The sequence below is a fragment of the Mandrillus leucophaeus genome, unplaced genomic scaffold, assembly GCF_000951045.1.
Source record: "Mandrillus leucophaeus isolate KB7577 unplaced genomic scaffold, Mleu.le_1.0 Scaffold123, whole genome shotgun sequence".
NCBI lineage: Eukaryota > Metazoa > Chordata > Mammalia > Primates > Cercopithecidae > Mandrillus > Mandrillus leucophaeus.
The window spans coordinates 1468597-1483012 of NW_012100654.1; the positions used below are offsets into that span (position 1 = coordinate 1468597).

Consider the following 14416-nt stretch of genomic DNA (forward strand, 5'->3'; position numbering starts at 1 on the left):
AAAAAAAAAAAAAAAAAAGAGAGATGCTTCTGCATATTATTTGCTAAAATTTTGTAATGAATTTTGTAGTTTCTATATACATGAGGGATATTGCTCTGTTCTTTTCTTTAGGGGAAGGTTTTGAATTACAAATTACATATGTTTAACATATAGCACTGTTAAGGTTTTCTGTTTCTTCAGTGAGCTTTGGTAGTTTTTCAAGGAGTTGGTTCATTTCAGCTAATGTGTCAAATTTATTGTCATGTAGTTCCTAATATTACCTGATTTTTTTATCTGTGTAGGATCTGTAGTGATGTCCCCATACTTATTCCTTATATTTGTAATACCTTTTTTCTCATCAGTGTGACTAAGTTTATTAATTTTTTGCAAAGAACCAGATATGGGCTTCACTGATTTAGTCTGTGTTTTCTTTCTCACTGAATGTTGCTCTTTTATAAAATTTCGTTTTTTCTCCTTATATTGTAAATCATTTGCTTTTTTTTTTTTTTTTTCCTAATTTCTTACAATAGAAGCTTAGGTCAGGGGTCAGCAAACTTTTTTGTAAAAGGCCAGTCAATTAATATTTTAGCCTTAGTGGATCAAATAGCCCCTGCCACAGCTACTCAACTCTGCCCTTGTAGCATGAAACATCCATAGACAATAAGTCAATGGTGAGACACTGTTATGTTGCAATAAAAATTTATTTACAAAAATGGGCTGTGGGCCATAGTTTGATCCCTGGTTTAGCTCATCAATTTTTTTTTTCTAAATGTTTAATGCTATAGATTTTCCTCTGAGGACTGCTTTATTTCTCTCCAGTGACTTTTTATGTGTTTTCATTTCAAAATATTTTCTGATTTATTTTGCGGGTTTTATTTTTTAACTCATGAACTTATTTCCAAAGTGTTGATAATTTCTAAATGCTTAGAGATTTTCCAGCCATCTTTCCATTATTTCTAACTTAGTTTCATTTTGGTCAAAAAATACACTTTGTATGATTTTAATTCTTTAAATTTATTTAGATTTAATGACTCTGAATATGTTCTGTCTTGGTAAATGTTTCTTTTTTTCATTTTTTCATTTTTTTTTTTTTTTGGAGACAAAGTAGTGTCTCACTCTGTTGCCCAGGCTGGAGTGCGGTGGTGCAGTCTCGGCTCACTGCAACCTCCATTTCCCTGGTTCAAGCAATTCTCATGCCTCAGCCTCCCGAGTAGCTGGGACTATAAGCATGCACCACCACACGCAGCTAATTTTTGTATATTTTTAGTAGGGATGGGGTTTCACCATGTTGGCCAAGCTGGTCTCGAACTCAACCTCAAGTAATCCACTCACATCGGCCTCCCAAAGTGCTAGAATTATTCATGAGCCACCACGCCTGGCCTTGGTAAATGTTTCATGTGCAACTTGACACGAATGTGTATTCTTGAGCCCAAGAGTTTGAGGCTAGCCTGGGTAACATGGCAAAACTCTCTCTCTCCACAAAAAATATAAAAATTAGCTGGATGTGGTGGCATGTGCCTGTAATCCCAGCTACTCAGGAGGCCGAGGTGAGTGTGTTCTATAAGTGTCAGGTCAAATAAGTTGACAGTATTTTTCTAGTCTTCTGTAGTCTTACAGATTTTCTGTGCATTTATTCTATCAGTTGAGTTTAGTTATTGAAATTGGTTATTAAAATTACCAATTACAATTGAATATTTCACTTTGTAGTTCTGCAAGTTGTTACTTCATTTTATTAGAAGTTTTGTTATTAGGGCAGGCATTTATCTTTAGGATTGTTATGTCTTGATTTTTTTTGTTTTAATGTCTTTATTATTTGTGGAGAATTCCTTATAAATTCATTTTTATGTTTGAGCCATCTGATATGTGTATCAGAAATGTGTTAGGAAACCTTTTGGAGCCATTAAGATACATATGTAGCCTTAAGGCTTTGAACTATAAGACCTGTGGCATACTATCCAGCACTTTGGGAGGCTGAGGTGGGCGGGTCATTTGAGGTCAGGCGTTTGAGACCAGCCTGGCCAACATGGTGAAACCCTGTCTGTACTCAAAATACAAAAATTAGCTGGGCATGGTGGTGCATGCCTATAGTCCCAGCTACTCAAGAAAGTGAGGCAGGAGAATTGCTTGAGTCCAGGAGGCAGAGGTTGCAGTGAGCTGAGATGGTGACACTGTACACTCCAGCCTGGGTGACGATGAGACCCTGTCTCAAAAAAAGAAAAAAGAAAAGAGAACAGAAGAGAAAGAGGGAGGTGGGGAGGAAGGGCAGGAAGGGAGGAAGAAAGAAAGGAAAAAAGAAAAAACAAAGATGTTTAGTAACTTTCTTGAGTAGTACAGTTATTACCATAAATCAGTTTTAGAGTATTTTCATCCTAACGTAAGATCCCTCATGTTCATTTACAGTTAATCCCCATTACCCCCAGCCCAGAGAACCACTAACTTTCTGTCTCTATAAATTTGCCTTTTCTGGATATTTCATATAAATCATACAATGTGTGATCTCTTATGCCTGGCTTATTTCCTTAGTATAACGTTTTTGAAGTTCATCCATGAAGTATTAATTGCATGTATCAGTGGTTCATTGCTTTTTATTGCTGAATAGTATTTCAGTGTATGGATATATCACATTTTGCCTATCCATTTACCAGCTGATGGGCATTTCCAGTTGGGGGCAATGATGAATAATACTGCTGTGGAAATTCTCCTACAAATCTTTGTGTGGATATTTATTTTCATTTTTCTTGGGTAAATACCCAAGAGTGGAATTGCTGGGTTGTATGGTAGTTTTATGTTTAACTTTTTACATCTTTTTTCACATATATATCTAGTTGTCCCAGCACCATTTGTTCAACAAACAGTTCTTTCCCTAAAGAATTGTGGCAGTTTTTTTTTTTTTTGCTTGAGATTTGTTAAGCTTCCCTCTCCCTGTGTGTGGCCTAGAAACACTCTGGACAGCGAGTTAGAGGACTCATAGGACTCCCCTCGTTTGTTTCCTTTCTCAGGGATCACTGCCCTGCACTGCCTTTTGCTCAGTATCTGAAAAGCACTATTTTACTATATGTTGCCTGTTTCCTGGTTGATGAAGGCAGGAAAATAAATGTGTTCCCCATTATTTCATCATGTCCAGAAGCACAGTTGGTCTTGCTTACATTTCAACTTTGAAAATTTACTTCTCTTTTTACTTGTTAATTTCTAAGTTTTCTAAAAACAAAAATCCTCCTTTTATAACCTGGAAAAATAAAAATTATTTTTAATTTAAAAAGAAGCAGAAGGAGCAGCATCCCGGACATAACCATCAGCAGCATAGTATCATTATTCTTGGAATTCATGAGCATGACATTGTAGATGTGATTTAGGAAATGTTATTTTATAAAATTACTGTAATTTTGAGGGTATTGATTCTATTTAATTATCTCTTTTAAAGAATGCTTGTAAAATGTGTGGTTTTTGGATTTCAGGCGATTGTGGAAAAATGTGACAGACTCTCTGAGAGAATCTGAAATTGATAAGGCCACAGAGCATAAGCATACCCTGGAAGAACGTCAGAGGACTGAAGAAAGGCATCGTACGGAAACAGGCACACCTTGGAAAACAAAATATTTTATTAAAGAGGTATGTTATACATGTGTTCAAGATAAAAACGTATCTACTTGGTGGGAACATTAGCTTACTAGGCTTTGTTGAATTGCTATCACTTAGACATCTTTATTTTTAAAAGTAGGATGGCTGTATATAAATACCAACTGTTTTTGAGACCAGCCTGGGTGACCTATAGCAAGACTGCCTCCAAAAAAAAAAAAAGCAGATATACCAGAAACAGATTCTAAGAAAGAAGAGTTTCTAAGTGAGAACATCTATATATCATTAAAAATGAGCTCTGGGGGCGGGGCGCGGTGGCTCACGCCTGTAATCCCAGCACTCTGGGAGGCCGAGGCGGGCAGATCATGAGGTCAGGAGTTCGAGACCAGCCTGGCCAACATGGTGAAACCCCATCTCTACTAAAAATATTAAAATTAGCCGGGTATGGTGGCGGGCACCTGTAATCCCAGCTACTTGGGAGGCTGAGGCAGGAGAATTACTTGAACCGGGGAGGCAGAGATTGCAGCAAGATTACGCCACTACACTCCAGCCTGCTTGACAGAGCAAGACTGTCCTGGGGAAAAAAAAAAAAAGAAAAAAAAATGAGTTCTGGGGTGCCAGTGGAGATGGGGAGAACAGTTAGTACCTTCCTGATCATTTCTCTGTGCTCCGCCTGCTGCCCATAACTCTGTGAGTGAGGCTCAATCTGTAGCATCTTGGCGAAATTGGCAAAATTGCTACAAATGGTTCTTGCAAAATTAAATGTTCATGGGTCACAAACTAGACCCTCCGATACCATACCTTCTCACCTGAATCCTAGCTAAACCACAGGCATTGTTTGATGTCTTAAGCACAAAGACTTTGTTCTTTCACAAAAACTTTTTTTTGAATGTGAAAATAGAATTCCATTTCAGTAAAGGTGTTGCTTCTAGTTTTGGTTAGTGATTTTGATAACATTAGAGGGATGATTCTTTATCATTTTATTTCTTTCAGGGAGATGGCTGGGTTTATCATAAACCACTTTGGAAAATAATTCCAACAACACAACCAGCAGAGTGACACGTACTGTCTAAAACTCGACCAAATGAGGTTCTTCTCTGTTTACCCTAAATCCTCCCAGAATGGAGTCATTGCACTGAGTGACCTGCTTCCTGATTGGGCAGACTGAAACTAGCTAAACCTGAATGTACCTACTAGGGCACTGAAATACCAAAAGCAAGACCAAAGTGGTAAAGAAACGCAGTGGACCTCTTACCAACCTGTTCATGTGATGTGAGCAATACCATCTTAAAACTTGTTACCTGAATCAGTAGATCAATCTTTTATCCAGTTCTTGCTCCTACAATTAAGTTTGAATCCCCTATTTTTGCATAGGGGCAGCAGATACACACAACAATGAGAACTCAGTGACTTTGATTTCTTTGTAGTGAAAAGTGAAGTCTCTGTTTCAGAGTTTGTGTCTTTCTTTCTGTCCATAACTGAAGTATTCACTACTCTTGTAAACCAACCAAGAGGAGAAGAAAGATGACCCAGAAGTGGATTCAGCCATTGTGCCTGAAATCAGTGTTAAAAAAAAAAAATCAACCAGGTTGTGGTAACAAGGCATTCTATTTCTTCAAAAAGACTGTATGCCTGTGTCTGAGGAACTTATCCATTATCCACCTCTGTTGGAACTCTCTTTTAAAAAGTACATTTATAGATTGATCAGAATTATAACTATGGAGAATTTTTTCTTCTGAACATTTTAATATACTTGAAAACAACATTGACTTGAAAAATTTCAGAACATTTTTCAGTACCTAGTTTTATTAAATATTACAGTTGAGAGACAATTTTTAAAAATGTGTTCATGTCAATATGATGAGATTTTAGCCTTTCTCCAGAACTAAGGCATTAAAGAAAATAGCAAATATTAAAAAATAAAACTGTTACTTTTTTCCTTCTTTTTTTTTCACCTCTAGGTTAATATCCAGTATTACGTGTTATCCCTTTGGATAAGTATGCTTTATTTTACCTCTGTTAAAAATTAAAATAAATGATTCTATTCATACTTGTCAGTAATTCAGAACTTATATGTGTAACTGAATGCACATGTAAGGTATGGTTTTGTTTTTTATTTTTTGAGGAAACTTAAATGCTAAAGAAACAGTATGAAATTAAAAGGTATCAGGAAAAAAAGATCAGGAAGTTGTATTCAGGTACAAATCTGTTTTTAAATAAGTCTTTTGTGGAGGTTGAAGAATTGCTGGCAATTAAAAGAATAGAGCTAATTATGGCTTTCATCATTCATTCATGTATTTATTGAGCACCTACTTATTACGGTGCTCAACACTTGTTACTGCAAGCTACCTTAATTTCCCAAGAGTGGTGCCTTACTCTGTTTTTTCGGATATGGTCTTCCAATCAGTGTGTGTAACATACCTGTTGTTTATCAGCCATTGTAGGAGGCTGTGTCTGTTGCATCATCATAAAAAGTTTAAGCTTTGTGCTCTGATAAATTGTGTTCTGTTAAAGAGGTTAGTAGGATGAAAACAGCAAAACAATAATTTTTTCAACAAATTGTAAATTATAAGAAAAAGTTGGTTTGTGTACAACAATTTTAATGATTCCCTTGTTCATTTTTGCTGTGAAATGCACTGAAAAAATCTCAAAATGAGTTATAGTTCCTGTGTTGGGAAAATTGACAAATAATAAAACTAGAGAACAATGATGCTTCCGTCTCTTTTATGAATGGAGAGAAATAGAAAGTTAATATTCAGTAGAGTTATTGCCCTGTTCATTTGAGAGGGATATTGATTTTCTGTTTAAGTCCTTCAGGAATCTTCAGCTAGGTGGTAAATTTAATGAGAGTTTCTAAAAATCGAAGTGTTTTAACTTTTAAATATTCTGGAGATAGAAGAAGAATATAAAATGAAACTAGGCTGATCTGCATGCAGTGGCATTTACAACTAATTGATCACAACCAATTACAGATTTCTTATTTTGTTTATTGTGAGGCAGAGTCTGACTCTGTCGCCCAGGATGGGGTACAGTGCATTGCTCACTGCAGTCCTGACCTCCCAGACTAAACCAGTCATCCCACTTCACCCTCCCAAGTATCTGAGACTACACGCACACACCAACGTACCCAGCTGATTTTTGTACTGTTTGTGTAGACTGGATCTCGCTATGTTGCCCAGACTAGTCTTGAATTCCTGAACTCAAGCAATCCGCCCACCTCAGCCTCCCAAAGTACTGGGATTACAGGTGTGAGGTACTGCGCCCAGCCGCAGTTACAGATTTCTTTGTTCCTTCTCTGCTCCCACTGCTTAACTTGATTAGCCTTTTAAAAAGAAATAAATAAAAATTTTAAAAAATAAAATGAAACCAGAGATTTTTGTTTCATTTGAACTGTTTGAGTGCTGTATTTATCCGCTTTCACACTGTTGATAAAGACATGCCCAAAGCTGGGAAGAAAAAGAGGTTTAATTGGACTTAAGAGTTCCACACAGCTGGGGAGGCCTCAGAATCATGGTGGGAGGTGAAAGGCACTTCTTACATGGTGGCAGCAAGAGAAAATGAAGATGCAAAAGTGGAAACCACTGATAAAACCATGAGATCTCATGAGACTTACTCACTACCACGAAAACAGTATGGGGAAAACTGGCCCCATGATTCAAATTATCCCCCACTGGGTCCCTCCCACAACACGTGGGAATTGTGGAGTGGAAGTACAATTCAAGATGATATTTGGGTGGGGATATAGAGCCAAACCATGTCAAGTGCCCATTTATTTCTTTGGATTGTTAAGCCATTTTAAGAATTACTGAAATAGTAGTTTTAAAGTTCTTATGGAAAATAATACATTTATGAGTAATGAAATCTCCCCCACATTATTAGGTTGAATTCTTTGACAAGAATGAATTGTTACACTTCCAGCTGACTGTTTTACCTTCTCCCTATCTTCTTGCCTTCCCACTGCTCTCCTAGAAACAAGGCCCAGAGAGTGAGGAAGGAGCAACATCTGCTTCCAGAAGCTGCAGCTTACCCACCTCACGAGAGCTAGAGGCTTTTTCTATTTTGATTTTTTTAATCTACGCCTTGGTACTATTTGGCTAGGGAAACAAGTCTTTGTGGCAGTTGTGCCATATTTGTATCTCTTTCATTTGGGCCAGAATTTTAAATGTATACTTCCTTCTGGTGGTTAGAAATTGTGTGTTAAGAAGTCCAAGACTGCCGGGCATAGTGGCTGACATCTGTAATCCCAGCACTTTGGGAGGCTGAGGCGTGCGTATCAGGAGGTCAGGAGTTCGAGACCAGCCTGGCCAACATGGTGAAACCCCATCTCTACTAAAGATACAAAAAATTAGCTGGGCGTGGTGACTCATGCCTATAATCCCACCTACTTGAGAGGCTGAGGCAGGAAAATCACTTGAACCCAGGAGGTGAAGGTTGCAGTGAGCTAAGATTACACGATTGTACTACAGCTTGGGCAACAGGGTGAGACTCCATCTCAAAAAAAAGAAAAGTAGTCCAAGATGGCCAGGCACAGTGGCTCATGCCTGCAATTCCAAAACTTTGGGAGGCCGAGGCGGGTGGATCACCTGAGGTCAGGAGTTCGAGACCAGCCTGAGCAACATGGCAAAACCCCATCTCTACTAAAAATACAAAAATTAGCCGGGCGTGGTGGCTTACACCTGTTAGTCCCAGCTACTCGAGAGGCTGAGGCAGGAGAATCACTTGAACCCAGGAGGCAGAGGTTACAGTGAGCCAAGATCTGCTACTGCTCTCCAGCCTGGGCAACAGAGTAAGACTCCATCTCAAAAAAAAAAAAAAAAAAGGTCAAGACTGGAAGTAACAAAACGAGAGTGTTCTAGCCATATATTTGGGCTTTTAATTTTTTTCCCATGGTGATGACACTATACCTTCTGCAAAATATTTGTATTTAAGCCCCCTGGTCATGTTCCAGTTAGACAGTTTTTAAGCCTCTAAAGATAATTTTATATTGTATATTCGGTAAGTTATGGTGTATCCATATTGATTCACTGAACTCAGTATGTTATGGCCATCATTATCTCTAATACCTGGTTGTCACCAAAAACAGAAAGTAGTACTGAATTTCTCACCCCACACACAATTCTTGTCCTTATGCTTAACTCCCACTATGAATGTCTACTACTTGATAACTAACTTCTACGGATTCTTAGAAGGGCTTATTAAGGGAAAAGACTATATGTTTTTATTTTTGCTTGTTAATATTTCCTTAATTTAAAAAATGATTGCTGGGTGTGGTAGCCCATGCCTGTAATCTCAGCACTTTTGAAGGCTGGGGCAGGTGGATCACTTTTTGAGGTCAGGAGTTCGATATCAGCCTGACCAACGTGTTGTTTTTTGTTTTTTGTTTTTGAGACAGTGTCTCACTCTGTCACCCAGGCTGGAGTGCAGTCGCGTGATCTTGGCTCACTGCAACCTCCGCCTCCCAGGTTCAAGCGATTCTCATGCCTCAGCCTGCCGAGTAGCTGGGGTTATAGGCACATGCCACCATGCCTAGCTAATTTTTTAATTTTTAGTAGGGATAGGGTTTCATGGTGGCCAGGCTGGTCTTGAACTCCTGGCCTCAAGTGATTCGCCCACCTCGGCCTCCCAAAGTGCTGGGATTACAGGCGTGAGCCATCATGCCCAGCCAAGTTATCATTATTCTGAATATAGTCATCATATTTCTCACTTCTACAGAAGCATCCTCAGTGAGTTTTACTGGGTGAGAAAATGACACCCTTGTCCACAGGACTCTCCATTCCATAGAGGGACACAACCCTATGTAGCCAAACCCAGAAGAACACAGGTGCTTACAAAACTTTTCTCAGAGAGTCAAGAAAACCCAAAAGTGGTCTCTGGGCTTACCTTAAATCTGAATGGAATCTACCACTATGAGATGGTCATAATAGGGACACTGTCGTTTGCACAAGTGTTACAGGAAAGGGGTCGCGATCCAGAACCCAAAAGAGGGTTCTTGGATCTCGCGCAAGAAAGAATTCAGGGCGAGTCCACGGTGCAAAGAAAAAGCAAGTTTCTTAAGAGAGTAAAGTAGTAAAAGAACAGCTAGTCCATAGAGTAGGACGTTCCTGAAAGTAAGAGGAGAAACACGTTCACCCTAGGTACAATGCTTGGGTATATGAGGGGGTGTGCTCTGCTACAAGAGTTTATGATAAAGGATTAATTTTCTTAATTACTGTATTTTGCAAGAATCGATATTATTATTTTTAAAGCAAAATCAAGAATGCCTTTGTTCTCCAGATATCGGGCTACCTGGACACTCCCAAGTCTGGGTCTGTTTAGTAAACATTATTAATTTGTTGGCTAGGAATGCCTGGCTTTCTGGGAATGCAGCCCAGCAAGTCCTGGCCTCATTTTCCTAGCCCTCACTCAAAATGGAGTCGCTCTGGTTCAAACACCTCTGACACAGGGAGTGTGCAATCAGTATACCTGAGGATGGAGGAGGAAGAGGAGTTGGGACTGAAAGGAGGTGGTACATCATAAGCACCGAGCTACACAAAGCTCACACTCCATGGGCCTTGCCGTGGCTTACAGGGGATGCTCTGCAGTCAGCAGGCAGGTGACCCAAGGGCAGGCCTGGGCCTGTCCCTTTGTGCATGCCATGTGATTTCAAATTCAAATTAAGTTCCACACCACTAGGAGTTTTCACAGCATGCAATTCCAGAGTGCAAATGGCTTGCACATGTGCAGTTTTTTGTTTTGTTTTGTTTTTTGTTTTGAGACGGAGTCTCACTCTTGTTGCCCAGGCTGGAGTGCAGTGGCATGATCTTGGCTCACTGCAACCTCTCCCTCCCAGGTTCAAGTGATTCTCCTGCCTCAGCCTCCCAAGTAGCTGGGATTACAGGTGCCCGCCACCACGCCTGGCTAATTTTTTTGTATTTTTAAGTAGAGATGGGTTTCCACCATGTTGGCCAGGCTGGTCTCAAACTCCTGACCTCAGGTGATCCGCCTGCCTTGGACATGTGCAGTTTTAACAGAGATTAAGGCAAGACCACATCCCTTTCTCACACTGGGTATGGTGGGCAGTTGTATGCAAGAGGTGGTTATGGGCTCCCTTGGGATCTCCACAATGTGGCGATGGTTCCCTGAGACTTGTGCTTCATGTGTCTGGGGCCCAGAGTTGAGTGGGAGGTTGCTGGTGGGAGGTGAGAAACAAGTGGCCAGGCTCTTCTGAGTTTCTGAAACAGCCTTACAGGTAAGCTGTTATTATTCATATGCACAATATTAGTTGAGAGGTGCCACAAGACTCACTTGTCCGGAAGTACTTTGGCCAACCTGTGCTTCCTCCCAACCTGTCTGGTTTAAATTTCTTAGCTGTAAGTGACTATTTGCCTCAGAAGGTCTCTATCAAAGTGTATTTAAGTTATCCATCCGGCAAGAAAAATTTCTACCTTGTAGTGGCTTCCATGGTTTCTAGCTGTTGAAGATTCTAGTAGCTGGCTTGCTGTAGTGCTTTGGGGAGTTTCTCAAGCAATAGGGGTTAAGGATATGGTTTTTCTGACGCTGGGTATATATTCCAGTCTTCTCCAAGAGCATAGAACCATGAATCAGTCTGGATAATCACCTAGGCTGACACCGAGACTGCCAGGGACAGAGTAGATGTTTCATAAATATTTACTGCATGTTTAGTTGAGTAGGTAAGTGCTTCACTGCAGCAGTTACAGCTGCATGTTGCATAGAACAGAGACCAGGGCCAGGCGTGGGGGCTCATGCCTGTAATCCCAGGACTTTGGGAAGTCGAGGTGGGAGGATCCCTTCAGCCCAGGAGTTCAAGACTAGTCTGGGAAACATAGTAGAACCTCATTTCTCAAAAAAAAAAGAAAAAAAATTAGCTGCACATGGTGGCATGGGCCTATAATCCCAGCTACATGGGAGGCTGAGGTGGAAGGACAGCTTGAACCCAGGAGGTCGAGGCTGCAGTGAGCTGTGTTCATGGCACAGCACTTGAGCCTGGGTGGCAGAGTGAGAGCCTGTCTCTTCAGAAAAAAGAACAAAGAACAAAGATGAACTCTAGTCATATGAAGCAAATAGAGAAATAGGACAGGAATTCACAGAATTAAGGCTGGTGATTCTGTGGAAAGTTGCAGAATCACGGTAGCTCCAGACACTTGGCACAGAACACACAAGAAATTCGACTTGGCAAAAACCTGACCCTAGCATCGCCACAGGCTCAACCTCCAGCCTTCCCTCTGATCCAAGATTCAAAATCTTGGGAGTTTAAGGGTCTGAGTTGGTGAGTTGAAATAACCTTCCCAGAGGTGGTACAAGAAGGATCTGAGCTCCTCAACTCCTGTGACGGGAGGCTACAATAGAGGAACATATTAAAAATTGCTCCCCACACAAGTCCTCACACAATGAGGAATTTGCTCCAAAAGAATACGGTGGTACTGATAGGAGGGTGGGAAGAAAGATATAGTGCTGTGACCAAGGGCAAATGTCATCCACACTGACACTGAAAGGAGAAATGGGGTGGGGTTTGGGTTTGGTTGCTGCTGAGAAGAAGGGGATAGTTTCAGAGGAAGGAGACAAAAGTGACTGTCACAGTCCCTGGGAGGCTGACCAGACACCAGGAGGAAAATCCTGGGAAGGGGGAGAACAGAACCTGGATGATGGGGACCAGAGAATAAATATTTCTTGGTGTTCCCAGGCTAACACGGGAGCTCAATAAATGTTAAATTAATGACAAATTGAAATCTAAAACATGCTGTTGATATGCAAGGGCTGAAGTGCCTTCTGCCTGGCTAGTCACTCCTGCTCCTGAGGCTTCCCCATTCACTCCAGAGCAGGTCACTGCAGGCTCTCCCCATTGCGGTCTGTGAGGGGAAATCCTTTCCCTTGCAGAGTCAGAAGAAGGGGGAACATCTATTTCCATAATCTTCATGGAGTTAGCCTTGGGCTTTCCCAGACCTCAGCACACAGGTGTGACTTTGCCTTCATATGCCAAGGAAACCTGCTTCTCTTTGTGTGTGTTCACGTAAGGAGTCAATTCTCAATTTCTGCCAATTATTTGCATCTTTCCTAGAAGAATCTCCCTTCTTCCTCTCCCCCATGAAAAGAAGCAGCATGGCCCAAGAGCTTGGGTTCTGGATGTCCTACAAATCTAGGTCTGAGTCTCTTTCCTTTATTTAATGGCTGTGTGACTTTGTCAAATATTACTGAGGCTGCTTCATCTGTGAAATGGGGGAAATAATGACTTTTTTTTTTTTTTTGAGACAGAGTCTCTCTCTCTGTCACCTAGGCTGGGGTGCAGTGGCACAGTCTCTGCTCACTGTAGCCTTGACCTCCTGGGCTCAAGGGATCCTCCCACTTTAGCCTCCCAAGTAGCTGGGACTACAGGTGCATGCCACCACACCTGGCTAATTTTTGTATCTCTTGTAGAGACAGGGTCCGACTATGTTGCCCAGCCTGGTCTCAAACTCCTGGGCTCAAGCTATCACTTTGGCTTTCCAAAGTGCTGGGATTTTTTTTTTTTTTTTTTTTTTTTTTTAAGCGTCAGTCTCATTCTGTTCCCTAGGCTGAAGTGCAGTGGTCCTATCATGGATCACTGCAGCCTCAAACTCCTGGACTCAAGTGATCTTCCCACCTCGGCCTACTGAGTAGTTGGGACTACAGGCACATGTCACCACGCCCAGCTTGTGTAATGCCTGTCTTGCAGGGAGGGGCACTGAATGAAAAAGTATTAATGTGTGAAGTGTCAATCACATAAAAAACTGCAGCTATCATGATTCTGGCCATTGGGCAGGGTGTCCAAAACATGGACCCATTAAAAAAATTCAAAATGCCAGCTCCCCTCCCACCCCAGGCTTTTTACATAACCACTAGTTGCTCTTTATCAAAATGAATTTGTTAGCCTATAGGCAGCCCCAAGAGTAAGGCATATTATCTAGTGCAGGGGTTCCCAACCCTGTAGGCTGGTACCAGTCTGTGGCCTGTTAGGAACTCTTGACCTCAAGCAATCTGCCTGTCTTGGCCTTCAAAAGGGCTGGGATTACAGGTATGAGCTACCGCACCCGGCCAAAAGAACCATTTTTTATTTTTATTTATTTATTTTTTGAGATGGAGTCTTGCTCTGTCACCCAGGCTAGAGTGCAGTGGCACGATCTCAGCTCACTGCAACCTTGGCCTTCTGGGTTCAAGTGATTCTCCTGCCTCAGCCTCCAGAGTAGCTGGGATTACAGGTGCATGCCACCACGTGAGGCTAATTTTTGTATTTTTAGTAGAGACGGGGTTTCACCATGTTGGCCAGGGTGGTCTCAAACTCCTGACCTCAGGTGATCTGCTCACCTTGGCCTCCCAAAGTGTTGGGATTACAGGCGTGGGCAACCGCGCCGGGCCTTTTTTTTTTGAGACAGAGTCTCACTCTGTTGCTCAGGCTGGAGAGCACGACCTCAGCTCACTGCAACCTCCCGCCTCCCAGTTCAAGCGATTCTCCGTCTCAGCCTCCTAAGCAGCTGGGACCACAGGCACACACCACCATGCTCGGCTAATTTTTTGTATTTTAGTAGAGGCGGGGTTCACCATATTGTCCAGGCTGGTCTCGAACTCTTGGTCTCCAGTGATCTGCCGGCCTGGGCCTCCCAAAGTGCTGGGATTACAGGCCTGAGCCGCCACTCCCGGCCAAGAACCATTTTTTATTTTATTATTTTTCTTTTTTTCTCATAATATGCTTAATTTGTGGCTCTTATTTTTTAATGCCCAACTTTTCTAATTTCCCCACAATGAACATGTATTATGTGCACATAAAATAGGGGATCGGATCCATTTTGCCGATTTTAAAATCTTTTTTTTTTTTTTTTTGAGACGGAGTTTTGCTCTGTTGCCCAGGCTG

The 14416-nt window shown here is 41.4% G+C and overlaps 1 protein-coding gene across 2 annotated transcripts in view; it reads left to right on the top strand.

Annotated features, from left to right (window-relative positions):
- Nucleotides 1-6262, top strand: part of OSBPL11 (oxysterol binding protein-like 11) — a 102533-nt gene extending 96271 nt beyond the window's left edge. For both annotated transcript variants that reach the window (XM_011971527.1, XM_011971526.1), the window contains 2 exons: nt 3435-3588; nt 4549-6262. In XM_011971527.1, coding sequence (XP_011826917.1) covers nt 3435-3588; nt 4549-4614 — 220 coding nt within the window. In that variant the 3' untranslated portion in view covers nt 4615-6262. The remainder of the gene's footprint in view (nt 1-3434; nt 3589-4548) is intronic.
- Nucleotides 6263-14416: the final 8154 nt, after the last annotated feature.